The sequence below is a fragment of the Pezoporus occidentalis genome, unplaced genomic scaffold (assembly GCF_034315485.1).
Source record: "Pezoporus occidentalis ecotype Australia unplaced genomic scaffold, CSIRO_AGI_Poc_V1 ctg21, whole genome shotgun sequence".
Classification (NCBI taxonomy): Eukaryota; Metazoa; Chordata; class Aves; order Psittaciformes; family Psittacidae; genus Pezoporus; species Pezoporus occidentalis.
In genome coordinates, this window is record NW_026913964.1 from 1,963,708 (window position 1) to 1,985,993 (window position 22,286).

General features: G+C 44.2%; 1 protein-coding gene across 7 annotated transcripts in view; it reads right to left on the reverse strand.

Annotated features, from left to right (window-relative positions):
* Positions 1 to 5,221: 5,221 nt before the first annotated feature.
* SMOC1 (SPARC related modular calcium binding 1) overlaps positions 5,222 to 22,286 on the reverse strand; it is a 138,608-nt gene continuing 121,543 nt past the window's right edge. For 3 of the 7 annotated variants that reach the window (XM_062619179.1, XM_062619177.1, XM_062619180.1), the window contains exons 11-13: positions 17,573 to 17,820; positions 11,377 to 11,427; positions 6,402 to 8,637 (exon numbers count right to left, since the gene is read on the reverse strand). In XM_062619179.1, coding sequence (XP_062475163.1) covers positions 8,621 to 8,637; positions 11,377 to 11,427; positions 17,573 to 17,820 — 316 coding nt within the window. In that variant the 3' untranslated portion in view covers positions 6,402 to 8,620. Of the gene's footprint in view, positions 5,628 to 6,401; positions 8,638 to 11,376; positions 11,428 to 17,572; positions 17,821 to 22,286 lie in introns of those variants that run through there. The other 4 variants (XM_062619178.1, XM_062619183.1, XM_062619182.1 and 1 more) reach the window with 4 other exon arrangements.

Here is a 22,286-nt window from a genome sequence, read left to right on the forward strand (position 1 = left end):
AACACAAGCTTACCTCATTTACCACCTGTGAGAAGAAGCCCCCATCAGCTCCATGTGTCCCTTGGGCTTCAGCCACCCTGGCCCACTGCTGTGGTGGGACAATGCCCACCTGCCTGTCTTTACCAGCACAGCATTTTGCTTTGGGAAAGCATTCTGGAGGACAGCCAGTACTGTTGTACCTGGGCACTGCTGAGATAAAGTGTAGGTAACAGGATCTTTGAGGAATGACCATTGTGCACCTCTCAACAGTGCAATAGGACAGCTATAGATGATAACAGAAAGGTATCTGGGAGATCTGGTCTTGCTTGTACACGCCACCTTTCAAAGCTAGGAAATTTCAACCCACCCTCATCACACTTTGGTGTTAAGTGGTGGCAGGTCATTCCTCATATCCTTCACCCGGAATTGCTTTGTTCTGGGGAGAAAAGAAACAGACAAAAGCTTTTGGGGGTTAATTCTGCCAGGAAGCGGATGCAGCCCTGACCTTGTTGTAGGAGCCAGCTGGCACGAGCAGGAGCAGCAGTTGCTCAGCCCTGGCCACAAGATGGAAAGCACTTCTCACCAAGAATAACCTGTGGAGTATTACATGGAAAAAATGTTTTTAATGACCGTTGTCATCAGTGTGCATGTGCCAGCAGCAGCCACCTTGTTAATAGCAGAGTGCGTGCCAGTGCCGCTTAGTGCCCAGCAGACAGAGCTCCCAACTTGCCTCTATAGTGGGATGGGTTTAAGGATTTTGCACCTCCTAGTATTTAAATGAGTTATTTAAAATACATAGATGATTAACAGCATGAGTAGATCTATCCATCCCCCACCAGCCCCTCCCCACCTTCCCTTCACCCAGAGCTCTGTGCTTTGTCTGGCAGGATGTACTGGCAGGGTCACACAAGTCCCCCAAACCCATGGGGCATCCCAGCAGGCAGCCAGAGGGTCACTCGTATTTGCACCCCCACTGCCAACATCAGAACCCCTCATCCCCCTCTCCATGCTGTACTGGTATACTCATCCCTTCACCACACTTGGCCTTGGGTGGTAAAATGGGCTTAGACATGGAGCCTATGGGCATGATTTAAGGTTGATGAGCTCATCAGATGTTCCTGCTGCACCTCAATGTGAGCATTCACCCATGTCCCACACAACACCACTGCTGTTGCTACGTGTCGAGTGGGAGCTGTGGCTGAAGGAAAAACTGTGATCTACCTTCTACTCATTGCTGGGCATGCACTCAGATATTGGCCCAGTTTGAAGAATGCAATAAAAAAACATAACTTAGGTCTAGGAAGTACTTTGAAACTGGTATGGAATCTAGGTGCATTAAAGAAATAAGCCATTTAAAGAAGTTTTTTTTTATGGTGTAAGATGTGACATTATAAATGCCTTCCTGAAGCTATAAATACCTTACCAAGAAGATGTCTGCTGTCTAAGAAAATATGCTTGCATTACAGAAACACTGGTCACATTTTGTGAGAAGAGTGTGTACAACTTGGGTGCATGGAAAACAGGTAGTGGGGGGAAAATCTCAACACAAAAGCTTCAACAGTGCTCTATTTTTTTCCTTCTTGTTTCATTCACAAAGACATGGAAAACAACTGGTACTAGCCTTGTCATAAGAGCATTTTGCATGTGGTAAAGGCCTTCAGGTTCTTCACTTTCTCCTCTTCCAGCTTCCAAGAAGTCATTTCTGCTGGATTGCTGCCTGTTGAATCTCACTTTGCGTTTGTGCACTCATGCCAGCTGCTCCACAGCAGGTCATTGCCTGCTTCTCTGCTGAAACTCATCCTGTTGGCTTGGACTATTTCTTCTATCAAGCATTCTGGACCTACCCTTAGAGGTGCCCTCAGGGCCACCCCTCCACTTGGATATTACCAGGAAATTTCATAGCAAAGCAATTTTCTAAAGCTGCTGATTGAAATACTGAATAGACCTGGACCCTGGGCAGCCACTGCAAAGATTTCCCCAGAAAGCTCTCTGACTTTGACACTGAACTCAACGTATTGTCAGTCAAAATAGGTTGTGCTTCCTCAGCTCACTTATAAGGACATCTTCTGGGACAGTGCCAGAAGACTTACCAAAGTCAAGATATATCACATCTAGGGCTGACCCCTGTAGCTGTGAGGCTAGTTATCCTGTCAAAGAATGGAATCAAATTAGTTTGATGCGATTTGTCCCCAGCAAGACATGAACAAACCCGTTCCAAGCTTTCTTTTTTTTACAAATTTATAGCTTTATGTAGGGGATTAGAGAATAACTGGTCAGCAGCTCGCTCTTTTAAGATTTTACATAGGTATATTGGACATCAGGTATGTAGTTCTCTAGGTTTTTCTTCCATCTCTAGTTGGGTGATATTGCCTTAAGTCCCCCGGAAGCTCACATGTAGTCTACAATGCTCCAACACCCATCCCATGTTTCATATTTTTCCTTTCTGTGCCTCAGGATGTCAAAGAGCTCTTGATCCCCTTTACTGGTCTCTACTTACACTCCCTTTGTTTCCCTTGCAGCAGGATAGTTTCTTACTGGGACTTTGCCCCCAGCTCTTTCATCGGGTCTCCGATCTCTTTTATACTTTATGAGATCTCTTCACAGACCATACCCACCAGTTTTCTGAATTCATTTGATATTTGATATTTTACTTTTTGGAGTCTCAGCACTTTAGATTAACTCTTTTTACAAAGGCCTCATATTCAACAGCATTTTGAGGAGAAAAAGCTTGCAGCAGACATCTAAACCCCTGAAATAATCCTAACAGCTCAAGAGGTGCAAAAAATCACATTCATGATGGGCTACAGCTGAACAGATCCAACTTCAGCCACTTTCACACAGCTTCATCTGTTACAACCTGCCAGCTCATAGTGAGAACATCCAAGTCACCTCAGAAATAGCTCCATCTCTTCAGTCAAATACTACATCAACTCTTTTCTGACATGGTGAAGTCAGCAGGGATTACACTTCAGTGGTCCCAGCCAAAATTATGACTGAAGGAGAGAGCAGTGGTGCTTTGTGCTATGCAAAGCCTGAGCTGTACTGGATAAAGGAGCATTGGACATTCAAACTCTGCAGTTTTTAGTGCTTGAAGTACAGCCCTGAGATACTACAGAAGAATTCATTTCACTAAAGTGAGGCCTTTGCTCATGTAACAAAAAGCAATGAGTTAAGGATTTGTTTTGTACTGGGACTGAATTTGTTTAATTTAGGAAGGTGAATTCACCTGTACTTGACAACCAGATCTCGCACTGAGGAGCTACTCTGAGCATCAAACTAGGGCCACATAGTTGTGAGCTGCCTGTAGGAGACCTGGGCCTGCTATTGCTGCTGGCATCTGAGAGCAGGCAAGGTGTGGAACCTCAACCTCTGCAAGAGCCACACAGCATACATGTTCTGGTGTTCAGATCCCCAGGCCAGTCCCAGTGTGCTGAAAGAATAAATGAACATTTATGTTCATTTATTTATTCATTCATAAACCTATATCCCCAACCTCCTGCAATGAACAGTTATTCCACAAAATGAATGTGGAATAAATATTCATTGCAGAAGGCTGCGGATATAGGTTTGTGCTATAACGCAGCATAGAGCTGGTGATGTTTTATGAATGAGCACTGAACATCTCCTGGTGTACACAGGCAAGACACCTTTGAAAAACAAAACCCATTACAATCAGTAAGCAAGCCCGCAGATACAGAATGGCAGAAAGCATCACTGCTTCCCAAAGCAGCCAGCCTCACTTTTTGTGGCAAACACTCCACACAAAATGCTTGCTGTTACACACATAGTTCCTAAGGTGGTGGTTTTATAACACACTTTGTTTCCAAGGCGTTTTCCAAACTAAGGAGCACTACTTCTGCAGATCCTGCTGTCCAGTGTAACATCAGCTTTTGGAAGGTTGCCAAGTTATTTTGCCTGAAAAGGCTTGTAAGGGCTGGCGGCTGAGAAGTCAGAAGGTTGTCATTCTGCATGTGGATTTCACTAGTTATATCAAAGACGAGGGGAAGATGGTGGGGGAGGAGGAAAAGTCTTCTGGCAGTATCACTGTCGGAAGCAGAAGCAAGCTCTGCAGTTCTTTTGACTTGCTTACAGAATGACTGCACCATCGGGGAAGGGTGAAGAGCTCTCAGAGTTACCTTATGTTGACTCCAGAAAAAGGAAGCACAGCCAAACAATCTTTCTTTTAGTTTTGTTTTTCTTTTTAATATTCTTTTCCTGTTTTTAATTAAGTCTTGCAGAACTCCAGAGGTGGCAATGACTGCTTCTCCCTTAGCCCCAAAACTTGTTACCTTGGTAATACAAGGAAATGAGCTCAATTTGACAGTTTATTCTTGACAAATCCACATTGGCTATCACTCATCCCTGCATTTTCTGCTTTCATTGTTGAACTTGCATCTAAAGACAACAGTCTACTAAGGCCCCTTTCTGCCTATCTACAAACAACCCAGCCTGTGACTACTGTACAAGCAGAAAACCTCCCTTTGGGACTGCAACTGTCTTCCCTTTGATGTGCAATAAATGAGTTGGCTCCTTATTAACTGTAAAAGATTCACATGTGATCAAGTGAAATGACATAGACAGCGATGAGAGAACTGGTCATATTTGTTTGATGGGAACAGTTCATGGCCTTTTCCATCACAGACCTGGTGCTGCAGCCTCTGATGAATGTTACCTCTCCATAGCCTAGAAAAAAAAGCATGTTCTACAATAGCAGCAGCTTCCCAGCATAGCTTGTTATTTGTCATCTGTGAGGATTAAAAGGTTTTGGACAACAGCTAGAAGATACTGTTTCAAGCTCCCATTTTGTGAGGCCTGACCTGCAAAAGTATGAAGGCTCCCTTGTGAAAGGGGATGAGGAGATGTGAGGTGCAGTGCCTGTCTTCAATCCCTGGTTTAGGGAGACTGTGCTATGAGATCGCACTTTGCTGTGGGTGCTACCTTCTGAGGTCAACTCTTACTCTCCTGCTGAAGCTTCACAGCCTTTCTAAGCAGCCTGGGCAGATTCAGGGAGCTGTCACCACACAGCAGTACTCTGGGACATGTTTTAATTTATCCTGGAGGCTTACACACAGGAGCGAAACATCCCGTGAACTCAGATCCCAACCAAAGACTGACACATGACTCTACAAGCAGGAAAGTGCCCTTCCCTCTCCTTTGGCACTGTGTAGGTCACAATATCATGTGGAATAGAGAAGTTCTGGAAATCGGGATTCAACAAGAAACCACCACAAGACACTGGAGCAAAAGTTATCTATTTTATTACAAAACCAAAATCAAACAGATGCCTTTCAGTCTAACAAACAATGCCATAGGCAGAAATGTGCTGGGGCAGGGTAAGTCCAATATAAACTCAGGCCATGGAAAGCAGTGCCTTCACATGGATGAATCCCACCGTAACGCAGTTCCATCCAACACACCATGTCCTTGGTGTATCAGCAAAAAAGGAAAGATTTTTGCTTCTGGCAGGAAGAACAGATGACTTGCACTATGGAGCCCTGGTTCTCTTCTCTATTCCAGCTGTTTTTCAGCTGTCATTCAAAGCAGAGCTGGAGAGGCCAAGGAGGACTTCGAGGATGAGGAGAGACATGCCCAGGGTCTGCTTCCAGGCACAAAGCTGACACTCCCCATGCCCCACCTTCAGTAGGATGCTACTGATGCAAGGCAGAGAAGAATGCTTACCACTGATAGGTAAGGACAGGTTTAGCCTGGCAGCCAAACATCTGGCAATAAAAGTAACAAGGGAAGTGGGGAGTGGAGGCACTGCTCTCTTCTGATGAGTACAGACTGTTTGGAAAGCTCACAGGGTAGGTTGTATGAATCAGGAACAGTATTGTCTGCATGATCCTCCAATAAACAAACCCAGAACACATAACCTAACCTCTGTCTGGACATTCCACAGTCATGCTGGTTGGGTCTTGCTTGCCAGCGTACAAGCAGAGCCTTTGACTTGTTTGGTGAAAGTGAAGGGGAAAGCATTATAACGCTTGGACCTCAATCCATCCATAAAGCTGAGCATAGAAACATGAATCCACATCAGTACCAAAGCTGGCATCAACAGCCATGCCTTGCTTGGCTTCCTTGAAGAACTGACGCAATTTTAATTGCAAACTACATGTGAATACAGGCTTTTGGAGGGGAAGGACATAAGGGTGAGATAAAGGAGGTGTGCAGAAGGATTTATGTGACAGGCAGGGGAGTTGGCTGTTGGATGGCTGGTTTACTGACGTTTCCAGAAGAAAAGATGTAGTGACTTTTAGCAGCTCTGCAGTCCCTTGGCACTCCTGTGGAGCATTGCCCTGCCCCAGTGGCTGGCTGACAGAACTCCTATAGGCATCCAACTGGCTGTTTTTGATGGATGCAACTATACATAAAGAAAAAACAAACAAAACAGAAAAACCCACCAAAAAAAAAAAACACCAACCCAGCAGCCACAGCTTTTAATTCTTCAAACTAGCATATTAAAAAAGGAGAGGGTTTTGTATTGCTTGTTTTACAGTTGGATTCATTCTTTATTCCTACAATAGGATTAATGAGTGACACTGGTATTTCTAACTATACAATAAACCAAATCATTTCAACAAACAAAAGATGTGCCCTGGGCATTTAAAAGGAGAAGATGCAATCAAGAAGATAGGATCTTATAGGCCAAGAGAGCACATACATTGCATGCGAGAAACCATGAAGATCCAGCAGCAGGATCTGCTCTTGCTAAGAAGATAACTTCTTTATAGTCTGTTGTTGTGATATATACTTCAGAGATTACCAGAGGTGTTTTCAACCATGCCAAATGCTTTAATTAGCTCAAATCTGCTTCCTAAATGAAGAGTTATCACTAAGTAGTTATTTATTGAAAGATTTTTTGTTTAGTTTTTCTGATTTTTAAACTTCCTGGTTTGTCAACAAGGCATTAACTTACTGCATCAGGACACTCCTGCTGTGATGCATTTATGCCATGCTATCATCACGATATCATGCCAGAGTGAAGATGCTGTGGTACAACATCTTTTACCAAAGCAACAAAACCTCAAGGAACAAGCCCAGTCTCTCTACAGTAATGCAATGCTATTACAAGAAATTGTTGGTATGATCTCATATTAGCATGGCATGTCATCATCTCTGATTACAGAGATGAGAGGCACAAGGACCACTAGGCCTGAAGCGGGAGGCTGCTCAGAACATTTCTTATGAACAGGCAAGTGCTGCCAGTGGTTGGAAATGCACAAAATAAAACACTGTGGCCCATCACACTCTGTCCAAACCTAGGATTGCCAATACCGGTGTCCCTGTCTTACTGCTGACTTTACAATTGTATCTGAGATTAAGTAAGAAACTACTTTGGAAAAACTGCTGGTAGTTGAAATAGACCCTGTGGCTTCCCAGAACACCAGGCTCCTCAATCCAAGTCTTCACTATTTTTGTGACACTGGGGTGTGATAACTCGGGAGGCACTGGTAACAGTGCACAGGCTGAAGTGGACATTCTAAGCTAGGCAGGCACACCACTATGCAGGAGAGGAGCTTGGGATTCATAACCACCAAAGACAAGGATAGTCATTGCAGACAGGTCTTCACTAACGAGCATAGCCCAAGCTGTAGTATTGAAACATTAAGTAAACCAGACTCTTGGAGACCAGCAGCATGATTGTGTCTTTCTGCACTGTCAGCAAAGCAACAGGAAAGCTAATGCTGCTTTTAGCAGGCCTCGCATATTTTTATTGTTGTACAAGATATAGATGAATACTTTGACAGAGAGGAAGATGCAAGACTTCACTCCACTGACTCTACTAGGCCTATGGCTCCTACTTCCTCCTACAGTGTTAGAACCCCAAGGCATGGTACATCCTTGCTGAGCATGTCTTCTGAGCCTGGATAGTAATGCACTAGCAATTCACTTCTGCCCAACTTGCACCAGGTGCAGAAACTACTTTTGTATGTCCTTAATATAACCCCTTTTTATCCCTATGTTAAGCAGCACACCAGTACTTAGGCGAAATCTGTGCTGTCTCAAAAGCCCAATTGCTTGTGAGTTGCACAGGGCTTTACAGTAAGAAAAGAAGGATTCAGCTGCTCCCAGGAAGCACTTAGTACCTGGGCACTTCATGCACATCTGTAACCACATGCCATGCTGACATACTTGCTCCTTTTTGCATGTGGGTGTTAAGGTTTGCAACTGAATGATGGTTTGGTGGCAGAAATGAATGCAGTACTGTAATCCATTACATGCAAAGTCTCCCTCTAACCCTAACAGCCTTCAAAAGCAAAGGAAGGAACGGAACAGTGACTCCAACCCCTGTACAAGACAACTGTACAATTTACATATATATTTATATACAGTATATAAAATTCTTTCTTTGAGTCCCAGTGAACTCAATTTTACGGCATCAGTAGCTGTTCCAATTTTAAAAACACACGATTCTGCTTCCCCCCACTCTCCAAAATATTAGATAATGGCATTGAAAAGCAATTAAAAACAAACCCAAACCAATTATTAAAAAGTGCAAACGTTCTGGGTGCCACTTCTGCTACGCTGGATGTTGCTGATGCTGCATGCTTGCTTGCAAGCAGCAAGGTGTCTGTCCGTCTATTGCTGGATCTTTGTTTCCTTTGGGTCGGCTCCTGCCTTCCCTTCCTGTCTTCTGCTGCTACACCAGGCGACCTACTGAGAGGTGGGGTGGATAAGGAGGGAAAAAAGAACAAAACAGAAGCAGCGAAAGTGAGGAGAAAAAGACAAATTAAAACCAAAGGGGCACCTGACTGATAAAGATGCAGTACAGCTTCTGCTGCAGCCGTGACCCCAGAAGGCTGAGATCCCAGAGTAAGCTGTGAGGCTGAAAACAGCCAGGGGCTAGTGAGACAGCCTTGCTGAAAAGAGTGTTGAAAGAATCACATGGAGGCCTAGGAACCAAATTGTTTTTAAACATAAACCACAACTTTCCTCTCCCTCCCCCGCCTTGGACATGGGCATGCTGTCTGGGAAAACAACTGGTGCAATGTCTCTCCCTCTGCTCTTCCACCCGCCATAGCTGATGCTGCTGCCAGGCTGCCCAGCCACTATCTCCTCCATGAGCCATAGCCACCCCTAGCAGGTGGCTATTACCTCTTCCCACCTCTGCAACAGCACAATGCAGTGCTCTCCCTGCTCCATAGTTCTTAGAGACCTGCCTGCACAGGGCACTCTGAAGCCTACCAAGATACTGAATCTGTGGTGGAGATACAGAATGCTTGGAGCTGGGTGTCCCAGGAACCTGCTGAGCTATTAGCGTCCCAGTGAATGGTGCAAGGGTGCTGCTTGGCATTTCAGACAGATATGCACATGTCCTGGGTTCAGCAGTAGCAGTCATTTTTTCTCCTTCTTAGTAGCTGGTGCAGTGCTGTGTTTTTGACTTTCGGCCTGGGAACAGTGCTGACAACATCAATATTTTTAGTTACTGCTCAAATGTTTAGACTGAGCAAGGACTTTGTGAGCCTCATGCTCTGCCAGGGAGGAGGGGAAGCCAGGAGGAAGCAGAGACAGGACACCTGTCCCAAACTGACCAAAGAGGTATTCCATACCACAGCACGTCATGCCTTGGATGTAACTGGGAGTGAGCCGAAAGGGCTGGGACTGCAGGGTTGGAGGAGGTATGGGTCGGTGCTTGGTTGGGCTGAGGGGGGCGAGTTATCGGTCAGGTGGTGGTGAGGTGATGTACTCTCTTCCCTTGCTATTTCCTTTATCATTATTATTATTGGTGGTAGCAGCAGTGATTTGTGTTATACCTTAGTTATGGAACTGTTCTTATCTCAACCCGTGGGAGTTGCATTCTTTCTATTCTCCTCCCCATCCCTCTCCCTCTGGGAGCAGGGGGAGGGCAAAAAGGTGGGGGTGGGGGGTGGGTGAGAGAGAGACTGTGTGGCTGGCTTGCCAACAGGGCTTAAACCACGACAGCACATCCCCGTGCTTTTTTCTTCAGGAGGCTTTTGTTAAGCCCCTCATCAAAGGTTCTTAAAGAGTCAAAGCTCTTACAGGATCAGAGCAAGAGCTCTGTGAATTAATTACAGGTGAAAACATGTAGAAGAGAAGGCAGAAGTATGGATTTGGTTCTTGGAAGGAGAAAGACAGGCCTCACTGGGATCAGTGTTAATTGACATGCCCTGCCATGGGGGCCGAACGATGTCAAATGCAAAATTATTCCAGATTTTAAATTGACTGCACAGCTCTGGAAAAGGCACTCACATTGCTCAATAACCAGCTCATAAAACCAGCAGATTGACTTCAATGTCTATACATGCAACATGGTATGTGAGTGGGGAGTAGGGATGACCTGTCCTACACTAAGTGACTAAGGAATAGGCTGCAGCCATAGTACAGAATCACGGAATCATAGAATCAACTAGGTTGGAAAAGACCTTTAAGATGATCAAGTCCAACCATTACCCCAGGACTGCCAAGACCACCACTAAAGCATATCACTGAGGGCCTCATCTATATGGTTTCTGAACACTTTCAGGGATGGTGACTCCACCACTTCCCTGGGAAGCCTGTTCCAATGCCTGACTACCCTTCTGGTGAAGAAATTTTCCCTAGTATTCAGTCTAAATCCCCTCTGCTGTAGTTTGAGGCTGTTACTTCTTGTCCTATGCAATATTTGAATGCCTCCGCTCAGCTTTTAGCAGCAGGCAAAAATGAAATTCATGATCAGAACCAAAGACACACTAGGAAGCATCACTACATTATTGTATAAGGCTTAGCTGATCTTTATGTTCAGTTCTTGGTTGAGCCCATCTCATTATGAACAGATAAGGTACCCAGAAAAGTAAGGAGAATATCAAGAGGTATGGGAAGACCTCAACATGAAAAGGAGTCTAACTAGACATATGTTGGAGGCTACAGAACAGCAAGTGGCAGGAGAAAGATAGGCAGGGGAGAACAGCCCACTATTTCTCACAGTCCAAAATGAGAAGCACCCAATGAAACCATGAGGCAGCAGGTCTAAAAGCAAAACAAATCAAATAAAGCCTGATGAAAGGGTGTGATTCACTGCCACAAAATACAGAGGAGACACCTTCACAGGGACAGAGAAGAGTCTTCATGGGAACTTGTCCATGGAGTAATATAAACAAAAATGTTACCTAAATCATTGCTCGCTAGAAGCAGTGAGAATAGGGAAAGAGAGTGCTGATCCAATAGCTGCAGTATCCCATTCTAATTCCTTATCAAAGTACCCTGGCTAAAGACACTAAAGTGCTGGACTTTGAGATGATGCAGCAGCTGTGTGTTAGTACATTCACACCTCTTGCGAACAACGTCTTCCAGCTGTTTCTATATTGGTCTTCGTGAACATAGGAGCGCAGGGGAGAATGAACTTTGGGACACATGGTTACCACAGAAAAAAAGGAAACATTTTGACAAGATACTCACTGAAAGGGTTAAGGCCTTGTCTTTTTCCACTGGGGAAACTGCTCAGGCTACCTGCAAAATCCAAGAACCACATTAAAGGCAATAAATGCCGTGGCATGACAAAGGAGCCTCCCCACTGTCTGCTGCCAGAGGGCAGGCTCAAAGGAGCTCCTCTGAGCATGCACACAGCAAGTCCTACCAGCACTGCTTAAGACTCATGCAAGTGTCAGACTAACGTGCTTGAGATGAAAGACGTTAAATACCTGGTGTTGTAGTAGTTGACCACCATGAAATCCAGAGGTTTGGTGTGGGCAAGAAGTAACAATTACAAGGTTAAACTAAACTGTGGAAGGAGGAAGAAGAAGAAAGGAAGAGTGCAAGTAGTGCCATGAAGTTTCTCAAAACAGTTTTTGCTAACAGCAAGCAAAATGTCATGTAGAAAGGGGGAAGCCAGAAGAGAGTGAAGGTGCAGGCAATATAGGTAGCCCAAATTTACTAGATCTTTACCTTGGACCAAACAATCAAACAGGTGCCTAAAATCAAAGACCTGAACTCATACCTGGAAGAAGGGCAGGGGCAGTGCAGAGCTGTGACTGCATCATGAGACACCAGATGGAGCTCACAACAAGGGCTCTCACCTCAACAGTAAACCTGTTCCTACCATGTGCAGGGTACAGACAGCATGTAGTAGACATCACCTAGGGAATCACAGAAGGTCTAGAAAGCATGTCACATTTCCTGCTAGCTGCTTGGTCTGATTTCAGATGAGGGGTTAGCTAGAAATGGGAGCTCCTGCTCCCTGCCAGAAGCAGTAAGCCTGTTGCCACTCTCTACTCCAACCCAGCCTACCTTTGATTTGTATATGTGCATCTGACCTGATTGCACAGCTTTCTTTGCACATTAAGTACTTTGCACGCTGGCAGCGAGAACACACTTTGCTCTGTGCAAGAGCAAGATGAGCTCAGAGAGCAGGGATGGGACTGGGGAAGCCTTGGGGGACAGGAAGCTGGAGAGCAGGACAGAAACAGAACCACTGGGAAAGGAAAGAAAGGGGGAAAGAAAGGTGGCAGTGGCTAAGTTTGAAGTGGGTTGCAAAGCATAACCTGTTGGCTTTAGAGACTGTTAATAAAAGAAACTGTATAAACATGGTGAGTTATCTCAAGGTCCCCACACGCCAACCTCAGATCGGCCATCTGCCCTGGTGAGATCAGAGGAACCATTGTTCACTTATTTCTGTACCCGTGTATAAAAAGCAGAGGTTTGCTGCCAAGAGGCAGACTCCTCTGGAGCTAATTGGCACTCTCCCAGGGAGCTGGCAATAAAACTCCAGGCAGTTATGAGCCATGGTACCCTCTGGCCAGGCTGCCCCAAGGGCCGGGGGCGGAGCACAGCCAGGTACACAAGAAGACATCCAAAAACCCACGTTTTGCACTCAGTGCACCTAAGCCTACAGTGTGTTGCTGTGAATAAGACCTATTTGTCTTCAGAAAGAGGTGGGGAGCTCCAGGTAAATTGATACAAAAGGTAGGGAGCATCCTCAAAATGGCAGGGATACTCCAGCCTGGGCAGCTTCATAGGGCTCTGTGCTTGCTGTGGCACCATACATCCATGCTGGGAAACTACCCTGAAGCTCATCACCTCTCGTTCCAAAGGCAGAGTATTGCCTTCAGCCAGCTGCCTTCAATAAAACACACGCCAGGATGTATACTTACGGAAATCAAAACCCCTCAAAAACAACACTACACCAAGCATAACGTTGACATGAAAGACAGGAAGGAACATAGCAGATAGTGACAATTGGTTATTAACATATACCTGGGAAGCCCTTGGGAATTACAGAGTAACATTCCATCATTGAGAATGTTTTATAATGCAAAGTATTTGCTCAGCCTCACAAGTATGCTATTTTAGGTAACAATTCTAGCCATGCTGGATTAGGCCAGGTGTCTTTCAAAAGGAAGAGCCCCAGGGAAATCCTGGCAGCTTCTTCTAGGTAGAAACAATCAGACTTACCAAGTAAAGCTTTAACCTTTGATGGGGGAGGAACATGTTACCACAAGCCTTACCTTGTGTGCTCAACACAATAAAGATGTCCTGATTCATAATAACCATCAGTAACTTCCCTCAAGATTAAGGGTGAGAAACTATAGCCCCTCTACTGAGCTCCAAAGGGGGATATCTGAACAAAGCAAACAAAACCAGGCACTGAATCAGTGGAGCTCGTTTACATTCTAATCTACTAGGTTAGATATATTTTTTATATATATGTATATACACACACATATATTAGATGCCCTATGAATTTCCTTTTTATTAACTCAGTTATTACCTGGTTACAGTTTTCTTATAGCCTCTTACACTACTGTCAGCTTTCTACCATCATCAGTCCAGAGGCCTTTCGCAGGTGACTACTCCTTGCTACCTGCTACCACACAGCTGCTCACACAGCAGTGATGTGGAGCATCTTCATTCCCAGAAGCCTCCCAAGCATGCAGAGAATCAGTTACTTCTCCAAATATCAGTAAGAAGGGTCCCAAACATCACTGAATTAAATCTGTTGGTTAGATTGTCCATTATTTTTCCTTCTTTCTGTAGTATTTGCTCAGCTCCAGTAGAAAGTGACATGCTGTTTAATTACACATGCACACACTCTCTCTCTTTTTAATTAAGACATTTTTATCCTGTTTCTGGACTGTACTCTTGGTAGCTGGCTGTTGGCACAGAACGTGTCTAGGTTCCAGAAGTCCTCACGGCCTGTGAAGCGCACCCAACACCTACCATCTGACAAGCTCTTGGATGGCAAAGCAATCACGGGATCTGAACTGGCAGAAGGAAACTTTCTGTCAGCTGGTGGAGGGACATTTCTTTGCGGTTTAATCCCTTAGCTCGTCTTTGGGCAGGCACAAAATGCTGACTTTGTCTTCTGAATTTGGAAGAATATAGAGGCAAAACTCAGCTCCAGCATTTTGCAGCCAGCACAACCAGTATAAGCCTTGCTCTGATCTGCAGTCCTCCTCTCCAAGATCTCTGAACTCCAATTAATCTTGGGTCCAGTAACGTTCCAGCAAAGCTTTAAAATGCATGTCTACCTCTTCTCAAGGACCCTGCCTTTTGACTAATGCAGAGAGCTAAATTTGCTCTTAGATCACAGATGGCTGCTCCCCCCTTAACTCAGGCTGTGCAGACTGCACTGATGAATACTAACTTTAAACAGGATGTAAATCAGTCTATTTTCCTTCCACAATTCCTCAAACAGACAATTCTAGATCAAATGATGGCAAAGACTGTTTCAGGTGTACTCCAAGCTACAAGCTCCCCACTTCTGTTCTTCCACAATTTAAGAAACCATTGGCAGGCTTCTGCAAGTCCTCAAGCAGCTGGCTGTATGTGGCTACTCCATTCTGAGATCCAGGAATGGCATTTTTCCATCTGAGTTACCTCTGAGAGAAACACATCTGGTTTAAGCAGATGGGCAAGAGCTGTGCAAATTGGCCACCAGACCTAGCAGATTTCCCAGTAAGTTTCTGGGTCATCATAAGGATGGCAAAGAGGAAGCATTGCTGGCAGACTGGGTAACTATTTTCCTGATTGAAGAATCACTGGCTGGCAGCATCACGTATTAGGTTACCACAGGCATCAGAGAACATGCTGAGAAGGGGAAGACAGACAGAACTATGCTTCTCAGACAGGTTTGATCCTAAGTTGGAAAGAGCTCAGATTCAGGTTGGTCCTTATGAATATTCCAACTGAATCCTTCCACATAAATCTTACTTATTTAGACCATCTAGTGCTCAAGAGGCATATAACAGTGCTGATTTATCTATGCCCTGTGCTTCCTTCACACAACATTTTTTCCACGTTTGGATGAAGATGGCAACCCCCCCCCCCCAAAAAAAAACGAAAAACCAAACCAAAAAACCCAACACCAAGAACAAGACCCAAACCACAAAGGCAGAAGAATTAGAGTTTATTTTCCTCAGCATCCCAAACCCCATAAAATTTGTATTCTTTTCAAAATCATTACAAGTGTTCAGTTTGCCTGGCAGGAGGCACACTCACCTGGAATGATAACCCATTTCATTTTAGTCCTTACGCTGCTGGATACCCAACCAGCATTTGGAACATCTGAGGCAAGTTCATTTGAAATGAAGTATATCAAGGGGAAATGATGATTTTCCTTGTCTCCCTCCAACCCTTCCTCATCCAATCCAGACAAGAAAAAACTTTCCAACAAAGCTTTTGTTGAAATAGAAACCTTTCCATGAGAAGTTTTGGTTTCATCTGGCTGGCAGTTTACAAGTGAAAGTATGTCATCAAAAAGGTTCCTAACTAGCTCTTGGCTTGCACCCCCAGTGACCTCAGCCCCAGCAGATGTTTGGAGGCCATGATACAGAGAAAGAAACAGACAGCAAATGCATGGACTAGTTGATTGACTAAATACACCAATGATGAGGATAAGGGAAAGCTGGAGAAAGGGTAAGCTACTGGTTATTTCTTAGTTTCTTGTGACTAGAAAGCAGAGCCAACATGTCATCTACCACCTCACAAATTCATGCCTTCTTAAAAAACATCCATTTACAAACTTGCTTACTGAACCGCTAAGAACCTCCCTCAGTTCTTTTCTACATGTTAGTACCTGCTCCCTGCTCTGCCTCCTCCACTGCTTTTTAGCCCTCAATATCCTTTAGCCCTGTTCAGTCCTCCTTCCAAATAACTTGGCCATTTATCTTTGATCCTCAAGGCCCCTCAGGCCTTCAGTATGTATGTGGAGCTGTACCTAGTATAAGGTCAGAGCTCCTTTTTGCCCACAGTCCTGTCCTCATGCAAGAGAATAAACCATGAAAGGTCAAGCTGTGCTCTCAACAAATAGTTGGGCAATCAGGAACTCACATTGTCTCACTGCTTTCCTTGCCCTTCACATAGGCTCAAAGATTCACGTTTTCATCCTCACCCTCATTTTTTTTACCTTCCATAAACTACACTTTGAACACGTGGTTGGCCAAGCCAGCAGATTCCAGAAAGCCTTATTCCAGGCCAAATAGCAATAAAACTCATTTGGCGTATTCATCTTATTGGGAAAGTAATAAAATTAAGGAACACGGTTGCTATTTTGATATGTCATTCCTCAGCAAGGTACCAATGACAAGGAAAAAACTTCCACTGAGCTAGGGAAGCTGAATGCTTCTCACAGCTGACAAGTAACGCAATAGGCATATTATGATAACTAAGGTGCTCGCAAAGCACCTAGAAAAGGCAACTTCCCAACACCCAAATGCGCTGATTCCCTTTCCACTCATGTTAAACCTGAAGTAAGAACTAAGGTAAGGTTACGCCTGGAGAAAGAAAGCTACCCACCCTTCCCAACTGGCACAACAGTTACAACAAGAGCTCTCCATCCAGCCAAAACACCTGCACAGGAAATTAGTCCTTTGGAATCTCCCTGTTTGCCTTCTCCTGCCAAGCAAGTCTGTCTACAGTCAAGAATGACTGATAATTATTGAATTTGGGTTGAACAGTTTAAATTCATAAAATTTCTAAAAATATCGGTTTGGTTAGGTCCCAACAGAAGATGAGGTGAAGAATAAAGTGGAAGAAAAGGAAGGAAGGGTGGGCTGGCTGCTCGGGCACTAAACAGAAGGGAAAACATGTTATTAATATGCCCTATTTTATACCCCAATCTTAAAATGTAATTTAACTGTGAAATAGGGCAACAGTATAGCCATGTGCTTGCTTTCTGAGTTGTTCCCTCTGCATCATCCACCTTCCTGTGTGCTGGATTTAGCAATGAAAATGAATATTATTTCTGCTAGTCAGCAGGGTCTCTGGAGAATGACTGGGTCTGTGCTGGCTCATACATCATTCAACCTACGTAGTTTGAGACAACAGAATATTGTTACCAGTGTATTACTCAGAAGGGACCTGATCTGAACTACAGTTTCCAAGGACTTCTTACAGTACGAGTAGGATTCTGGGCAAGGCTCATCTTTTTGCCCTGTTTCTGTCTAGAGGTTAGCACAAAGGTCTGTGGTAAGGGACGTAAGACAGAGCCTTAACACAAATAACTAACTACGTGTACATGGCAGGGTATTAATTCCACTTATTTTCTCACACAAACTGGGGCAATTTTGAATCATGTAGGAGAAAAACAGCTCCTGAGTTTGCTGTAACTCCAGGTCAGTCTTTTGTTCACATGCAATGGGGAAGGAAAGGCACTCACCTCCTTCCTTGCTGACTCCTAAGCACCCTTTCAGTTCCTGAAGTGAGATTGACTTGTCCTTGTTGAGGTCACAGTAGTCAGTGAAACGTCGGGCACATTTCTTGGGCTTGGCTTTCTTCTTCACATAACGCTTAAAAGGCTTCAGCTCCCGCTTGTTGATGTCATTGCTGCTGTTGTTGTCCAGCTGACTGAAGTACCAGTGTACCACTCGCTCCTCCAGTGTGTGGCTGGGGTCTGGCTCGGAGAACCTGGAACAGAGGAAGCACAGGCCCCCGACAAGCGGGTGCTTTCACCAACACTGTCAAGCACATGCTCAGGAGCCAGAGCTGCTCGCAGAGTCAGACACACGCTGTGCCATATTTAGAGCAGGCAAAATACGTAGGTACTACAATCTCCTCCTTTTAGTTAGGCTCTTTTGAGATTAACTTATTCTAAAAATGTCCTTCAGCATTGACAATTGGAGCCAAGAGATTCCTGGAGACGGATACCCTCAGTAGCTCTGGTTCTCCTCACCCTAGTTGCTGAAACTGCCTAATCCCAGAAGGATCCCCTTTAGAGGGCAAGAGGCAATCTCCATGATCCTTTTGACCCTTGGGCTCCCATTCAAGTCACCAGCAGAACAGCCATGAGTGTCTGCTGTCATGGTAGTTTCTGTGATAGCAACACAGAAACTTCCATTTCTAAACTTCAGAAAGGGAACAAATTTATTTTATGCAAGCCACATTCAATATTTGAAAACGTCCTTGGCAAGATGCAACATTTTGCTGTATCTATTTATATGATCTGAACTCCTGTGCTGTATTTTGAGCATATTTAATGCTTTTCACATGGTTGATTTATACACAAGAATTCCACAGCAGACAAGAACCACAAATCCTTTAAAAGTAATACTATGGAACTGCCAGCTTCAGTTTGCTTCATTTCTTACTCGTCATGATATTACAAATTTGACATATTTGGCTTGCATTTTCTTACTCTAGACAACAATAGATAGTATCAGAGAGGAGAAGAGGAGGAGAAGGAGGAAAAGCAACAGCTGAAGATGCATGGATAGAGAATGTTGCCATTCAATATCAAGCCATCACTGAACAGACACTGTTATGTCATATAATTTAAGTGGTGACTTGTGCTCTGCAGCAGCAGTGGGAAAGGGGTTATCCCTCAGTGATACCAAGAACCAGGGAAGAAACTCTTTCTAAAGCAGAATTTTTTTAGAACTGCACTAAGCTATTGTGTCTGTTGTCCATGTGGTGAGTGTGCCAAGAGAGAACGCTGAAATGATGCTGAAATGAAACTGAGACTCGAGCCTGTCTCCTCCGAAGAGTAAAGCATTTCAGTGCATTGGAATTAGTGGATAGGCAGTCAGACATGCTACACTGGCACTGGTTGCTCTGACTTATTCCAGAAGACTTCTCCATATGCTGCCTAAATTCCTTCCCCAGCTAGGAGAGAAGGACAGTTGCATGCTGCAGGCAGCCAGATTCTGGTGTGAGTTGGGGGCATTCTAGCTGATGGAGAAATAAGAACCCAAGTACCTTAAAAAAAAAAGCACTTTCACACTGTCACTGACTTTGTTTCAGAAACTGGTAGGATAGATGTTTAAATGGTCACTGAAAATGTCTTTGTTCAGAACTAGAAGGGAGAAAATTCTTGCTGATGTTCCAGTATGACTAGTTTTGCCTCTAAAATGTAGCTATGGAGTCTGAAAAATAAAAGCCCCACCTTACCACCATGGTAAACTAAATCACTAGTGAAGGGGAGTCTGCAACCCGAAAAAGCAAGAAAGCAAGCAAGCACTGGAGCTTAGGTGGAGAACAGAGATCCCCATTAACCTTCTCATATAGCTTTTACAAATGAGGATGCAATTTAGAAAGGTAGCCCCTACCCAGAGACATCTGGGTCTTCACAATAAACACACACAGTAGGGAGAGGCAAATAAATTGCACAACATTTTCACCAATATTTTACTTGAAGCTATCTCCATCATTTAATTCTTGGTTGAGAAGCAGCCTGGTATTTAGTCACAGCCTCTGGGCAATGCACAGTGGGAGAAACACTGTGAGGGAGGAAGAAGAGGTTAGGAATAAGTCTGGCTTAGTTTTGGAAGCCAAAATACAAGGCAAGTCCCTTGGAGCCCACCTATGGACAAGCAGAAATTGCAAAACTCTCCTAAGAAAGCTAAGGGAGTGCCCGGAATCTTCAGATCCTTGAAACTGTATGCAAAGACCACGATGACAGGAGAGAATAAAAACACATCCCGTTGCTTGTTTTTATGACATTTATGAACACAGCCATTGGCTTCTCTCCCTTTTGGAAATGAGCTGGCTATCATTCAAAGACTAGCATGCTTCCAACAGCCACAGGGAAGTTCTGTATTGCAAGGGACAATATTCTGCTTTTGCTGAGATAGAGGAATAAATCCTGAGCATTTGCATGCAAGATTCACCTCATCCACACCTTGGTCTGTCCTTTGTTTCCTGAAGGCCAACAGGAACTGGAGAGGCAGAAATGGAGAATATAGCAGAGCATCTTAGAATCAACAGCAGAAAGACAACGCACAGGAACACAAGCTTCTTAATACTTCCTGAAGAGACACTCAGAAGCAGGACTTAGAAGTGCCTCTTTTTCATGTACACACCAAAGAGGAGCTCTTATGAGATACCAAGAGAGGCAGTATAGCTCTCTTCAGCACTTCCATAAAGAAAATCAGGGTAATCCACAGGCTAATACAAATACATTGACTCATGAGGTGACGATATGTCAATCTTTGCCATTACAAACATGCTGAGAGCTCATGCTGAAAACTGCAACATCCTCATGGAGCTAAATGGAATTAGTTTAACTGCTGTGATTGTAGGAGGAAGGAAGATGCAGCCATTTCTGCATTTTTACCACTTCCTTTGGCTGGCTTAGCAGGACTGCAGTTCCTGAGTTGGTTGCCTGCCCTTCTGGTCATCATCCAGAATCCCAGCACAGGAAAGATACACATCATCTCAGTGCAGCCATGTCCCCTGGCTTGTGAAATTACACGACACAATAAAGAAGGCTGAAGTTACAACACCGTATCTAACTATCTTGACTTTGATGGCTGCCCACACAATATGCTTTTGCACTGTACATGAAACACGAACTGATGCAATGTCACAGTAACATTAGCTAGGTGCTAAGCCACCTAGCTTTGATGATGTGCCATGACAACAACCATACCTGCTAGCTCAGCTGAAATAAATCTAGGGGCTCTAATTGTCCTGCAAGCACAGACTTTGCAGGAGTATTCCCAGAGGAATTTCCCCTCTGTTACCTCTCCATTGCTGTTGCAAGAGAAAGAAATCGGCTCTCAGATGCAACCTCATTTGTTGGGCTGCCTCTCTACTCAGACCATAAAGAAATCAGAAAAACCAAGAAAGAACAAAACTGTACATTCTCAACTCCCAGCAAAACATCATCTCTTTCTCTAACACCAGTTACACAAAAATCCACTGAATTCCAGTCTCTCAATCCAGTGCTGTAGCAGCTTTGTAAGACCAAGTAAAGACAAACATTACTAAAATGCAGACAGCCACCTTAGTCTTCTTGTGTTGATGACATTATAGCTGTACTTACTTTTCTTCCTGAGAGTTCCTCTTTAGCACTCTATGGCAGAACAATCAATCCTAAAGAATGAGTGCTGGGGAATTGAAGAGCTCTGTGCAAGTTGATTTTCCAAATCTAACCTGCTATTGCTGGATTGCTTCTGTACATAAGCCAGCAAATTTAGCTCTATTATGCAGCACAAGCCCACCCACAGTGCAACAATGAAGCATGGGCTGTCATTAACAGCCTGACAGGGAAGCTACTCTCTCAGCTTTCTCAAATTTGCTGGCATCAAATATATAGTCTTGTCTAAGTAGGCTTTTGCTTCTCCTCCTGTATAATATGCTATCAACTCCCTCATAGCAGAATACTTATTTCTTAGGTGGCTTGCTTGGAAATTTGCGGGTTAAAATACTGTTATTTCTAACATTACTATTTTCTAGTAGGAAAGTTTTCCATACTCCCACAGAACACTCTCATATCATCTGCTATAACTCAGGTACAGGCAGAAAGCAAAGAGGCTATGAAAAACAAGGACATGCACTTTCGCAGCTGCACTGAATTCCAGAGCAGAGAGAGAAGAATATGCCAAAATATCAAATAGACAGCTTGAATATGCACTTTGTATGCAGTCCATAATGCCTTCCAGCCCCTGAGGGCCCTTTCAAGAAAGGAGGAGTTAACTTGGTGGGAAGGAGCATGGAAGAAGGGGAGGGATATAGGGTAAAGTATACAAGAGCAGCAAATGTCAGACATCACTCACACATAGAACCATGTACAGTGTGCAATCACATTATCCTCCATTGAATTGTGTAAGATGTCCCATCAAATTTTACTAAGCAAACTGAAGTCCATTCCTGCCAAAGCTGATCCTTTGCTCTATGAACACTTGCAGCCTCACTGCATTCGACTGCACTGGCTGCATGGACCCAGAGTACTATTGCAGTGACAGAAAATCCTAATACAGAACGCTGCTTTGACAGAAAGCAAGGTAGCAATCTCTGAAGTACCCAGTTGATGATCAACTGTATGAAGATCTTTAGAAAACCTATTATTTTGTAATACAGACTTTATGTAGCAGCAATAGCAGTGGAGACAGGAGGAGGAAAGACCAGCCTGACATTGCCTAACAGGACTGACG